Genomic DNA, 4,454 nt, shown 5'->3' on the forward strand with positions numbered 1-4,454 from the left:
GCCTAAAATTGATAAATAGTATAATGATGTAGGATTGGAAATTTTAAAATGAAAGCAGTACAAAGTGTTACATTGGCAAACAGTAAGAATATGCCCCCATTGGATACACCAGCCGACCGAACATGCTACTTGGTAGAGTCTTGTTCGTTTAGGCAGAACACACACAGACACACACACACACATACATATATATACGCACTTGTTTTATCTGCCTTCCTTGTCCCAAACTAACCTTTGTTTGGATTCACTCATTTGTTTTCTTATAAACACTAACATGTCTGTTCTAATTAATATAGTTCTATTGGTGATGTTATTTCTTATAATTAAATATGATGTGATTAGGCAATGTCGCTTTGCATTTGTTCGACAAACGTGGAGAAAAGTTGGTGGACGGATAGCAAGTCCAACCCAATGCCAAGCTCTCTGACAAATTTTAGATTAGAAAATTGAATTTACGTGTCCAACTCGACGGCACCCACAAATTTCTAATTATATGACACGACGAAAAGACAAGGTTGAAACAAGCTTATTGGCTCACTTTCTCATTATCTTGATTTCTTAAATCTGATACATGATAATGTGGCATCTAATTTGTTTGTTTTGTTCTATCCACGATTTTCAATTCCCGTAATAAATCAAGACCATACATTAGAAACATTACCAGCTACCTGACATGGCTCATAGATTATTTTAGTTACCTAATTTCGTACATGAAGAAAACAATTACTCAATAAAAAGGGGAAAAGAAAACAAAAGGTTTAATTCAAACAAATGTTTTAACAGGTAGTTCAAGAGTACCATTTGAACATTTATACCATTTTAACCAAGTTCATGTAATTTGTCTTTACCTGAAAGGGTCCATGGGCCTGGATTGGTTCCAAAATTCCAGTCCCACCGATGTATTTGAGGAAATCATGTTTGGCAGGTCGAGCACCAATTCAGGGTTTGAGGAACTGCATTGGTTTGGTATGTCAAAAACCATCTGCGCCTGGGTTTCTTGAGTTGCTGGCACCGTGAATGACGCATTCGTGTCGATTCTTGTTTGGGAAAACTGGACTGGTTGCGGAACTCCAGGCAAGCACATGGGATGCATGCTTAATCCATTTCTCATTGATAGTATCTGAGATTTCAAACACAAAGGTGAAATAAATCACAAGTGAACTTTTAGCCCATCTGTTATCAGCCTACGCAACAAATATCCTGCAGCAGATAGAACTTAAGTCCACAGTGTTCATGTAATCCGGACCTTAAATGCAGGCATATTCCTTTGTTTATTTTGAAGTAGCAGTACCGTTTTTATTTCAATGTCATCAGTGGATTAATTAGGAGGTAGGTCTTAAATGCCAATGAATATACTACATGCCTATACCTCTGTTACAAAGATACTGGCGTGACTGCCTGATATAAATATGCTTCTTTTTTTTTTTTTTTTAAGTTACACAATTTATTTAGAAGATCCTCGAGTCATCTTCGAATATGTGTTGAACAGATGTTGAATATGGGTTTACTTCAAGAAAGATATATATAACAGAGATAACACAACATAGCATATGGTTGTGGATGTCAAATTTCTCTACAATCAATCAATTCATGATCTTAACTTTCATATGACTCAAAGATTTGCTCAAGAAAGAGGGTTAGAAGGGTTCCCTTAGATGGCCTGGCAAAATGCCATTGCATACATTCGAAACAAGGCATTAATAGCATATGGACTTGATAATGAGTTTTGAAATGCTTTAGTTTCTTTCAATATCTTCAAAATTCTCATTACTTTGGATGGTGGGTTCACCCAGAAAAGGAAAAGAAAGTAAAGTTGTTAGCATACCCGAACTTGAAGCTGAAGGTGCTTCAAGTATTCAATAACTTCATCGAGCATCGAAGCTTTATCTGTCTGCCAATCCCTCATTTATTACCCAAATTAGTAATGCCACAAGGTAGAACACAAAGTAAGCAATAGAAGACAAGATAAAGTTTTCGAACATTATTATAGGAACGTCTCAAAATTCGTATAAATACATAATGTAAATATGGCTATACAAATACAAAGATGAATAAATGGAACGAAATGGGCAGATGAGAAGTAGAAAATGTATACCTTGTTGGCATTTGGAACAAGGTTTTGCAATGCTTTCATTTTCTCATTAATCCTACTCCTCCTCCTCTGCGTCATTCAAAAATCAAAACCCATAAATCAATAAAATCCATGAAGAAACCAACCCAATGAACCAAGAAATCCCATTATTATAGATTTAGTACAAAAACACCATAGATCAAACTAGTAACCTTTTCAGACAAATTATGAACCTCGGCTGCTCTGTTTCTTTTTGAGGAACTACGAGATGGTGCTGACTTTGGCGGTGCCTGATCAACCACTGCTTCAGGACCCTCTTGCCTAGGACAAATTTCAAACTATCGAGAACAAAATTTTAATCTTTGCTCAATTTGAATTCTAAAAATGGCCAGAAATATCCCGTTGAAATAGAAAACTTGATTTTGCAAATGAATCTTGTAATGGTCACTACTGTTTACTTCATGTAATCAAATTTAAGCACTGCATGTATGATGTATACTACCTTTCTTAAGATCTTAATTTTCTAAACCAAAATGACCCAAATTCTCTCCTTTTTCTTCAACATTTTCTTGGCAAAAGAATCATAATAATAATAATGATAATGAAACAGCAAAACCAGAAACTTACCTCACTTTCACAATCTTGATCATCAGTGGTACCATTCTCACCAGCTGCTCTGATCATATTACCCGACCCTCCGCTCTCTCTCTCACAATAATCAATCATCCCTTTCTTTACTGCTCTGCCACCAGGCGGTGCCTCTGACCGTGAGAACCGCCGTGGATTCTCAGTTAGACCCCCAAAATAGGCCATCCCAGAAGCCGAAGAAAAAGAAGAAGAATGAACTAGAATTTGATGAAGAAGATTGCATATATAAACAAGTTCGGGTATAAAATTCTAATCACATTAATTATCCTTCTTATAATGAAACATGTTAAGGTTAATGTTATCATCTCCCCTTTTTAGCTCTGGTTTTTCTCTAAGCAGTTTAAAATATTTCTTCTTTTCATGTGGTTCGGTTACTGTCTTCTTTTGCCCTTTTCCTTTTTTATTCTTTTGAAACAAACCGAGTTGCATTAATAGGTTTTTCTATTTCAATATTTGGAGTAATGATTAAAATTATTATATTGTATTTACATGGATATGTGTCAAGTTGTGATCTTTATTTTTTGTTAATGATGAAATCATAATACTATCACTTCCATATCTTCACTATTGAGGTTGGTCTGATTTTTTTCACAATTTCTTAACATATTTTGTACTTTGATTAAGTCAACCTATTGAATTCAATATTTATAGGTGTTAAAAGTCATATTATCTTAATTTATTTGTCTTTCAAAATCAAAATTTATCAATAATAATTTAAACATTAGAGGATTTTGTTGTGTATTTTAAATTTAAACTTATCAAATTTAGTCTTATAACCGATAAGAAAGAATTATATTAAATTGTAATTCCACGTTATTTATATCTCTTTCTAATATAAGAATAAAAATTAATTTTTTTTAATTTTCAGCTTTTTCTTTCAAAAAATTTAAATTCAACTAAAAATGCTAAAATTAAGAGAAAAAATATTATTTATCATTCCCCTATTAAAAATAAATAAAATAATGTAGAATCACAATTTCATATAATCTTTTATCATAACAATTAACTATGCATTTCATTATGGTATAAGTTTTGCCATACACGATCTTAATACTTTTGTTTTTTGTTTTTTTATCCTTCCCATGGCTTCTCAATTAGTATTGTCAAAGGCGTCAAGCGCAACACATGTAATTAATAAATAATTAGTAAAATAAGATGGGTTTTAATATAGTTTGTTTTTATAAATTCAAATCATTGTTTAGTAGTTTAAGTCAAATATTTTACTTAATTTATTCTAAATTTAAAAAAATAGGTATAAAATACCTTTAGTGTCGTGACATTGATTAGTAGTATCACGATATTAAAACTACATTTATCTAGTGTTGTCACCTTATTAGCTATTCAATGTTGCAACATCAGGGGTAGTTATCTAGAGCATGCTTGAAACATCTAAAACCAATTCTAAACTATCATCAATCATTCCATAACACTTCTAAACATTATAAAACATAAAACTCTTTCAAAATAACATGTAACTCAATCAAAGCTCAACTAAATTCTTAGAACTAACAAAATATTCAAGATTCACAAAGTGTTTTCACTAATAATTTTAAACATTTAATCTATGTACATGTCATAATCTAATACTAAAAGATCAAAATTATATTCTCTTCCAAGCTAATAAATTTGATCCAATTTCAAAAACAAAGATAATAACTCATGCATAAAGAAAAGACACCCGTGGAAGGTACCTATCTATTGCTTTTAGTCATCGAACATATAGAAGTAAAATTTG

At 32.2% G+C, this 4,454-nt stretch overlaps 1 protein-coding gene across 1 annotated transcript; it reads right to left on the reverse strand.

Moving 5' to 3' along the window:
• Positions 1–590: 590 nt before the first annotated feature.
• On the reverse strand, positions 591–3,171 carry LOC108478347 (transcription factor SPATULA-like). The gene is made up of 5 exons (XM_017780798.2): positions 2,699–3,171; positions 2,284–2,409; positions 2,096–2,161; positions 1,826–1,891; positions 591–1,120 (listed from the first exon to the last, which is right to left on the reverse strand). The coding sequence occupies exons 1-5, from the start codon at positions 2,882–2,884 to the stop codon at positions 845–847; spliced, it is 720 nt and encodes a 239-aa protein (XP_017636287.1). The 5' UTR covers positions 2,885–3,171; the 3' UTR covers positions 591–844.
• Positions 3,172–4,454: the final 1,283 nt, after the last annotated feature.

The sequence above is a fragment of the Gossypium arboreum genome, chromosome 12 (genome assembly GCF_025698485.1).
Source record: "Gossypium arboreum isolate Shixiya-1 chromosome 12, ASM2569848v2, whole genome shotgun sequence".
NCBI classification, from domain to species: Eukaryota; Viridiplantae; Streptophyta; class Magnoliopsida; order Malvales; family Malvaceae; genus Gossypium; species Gossypium arboreum.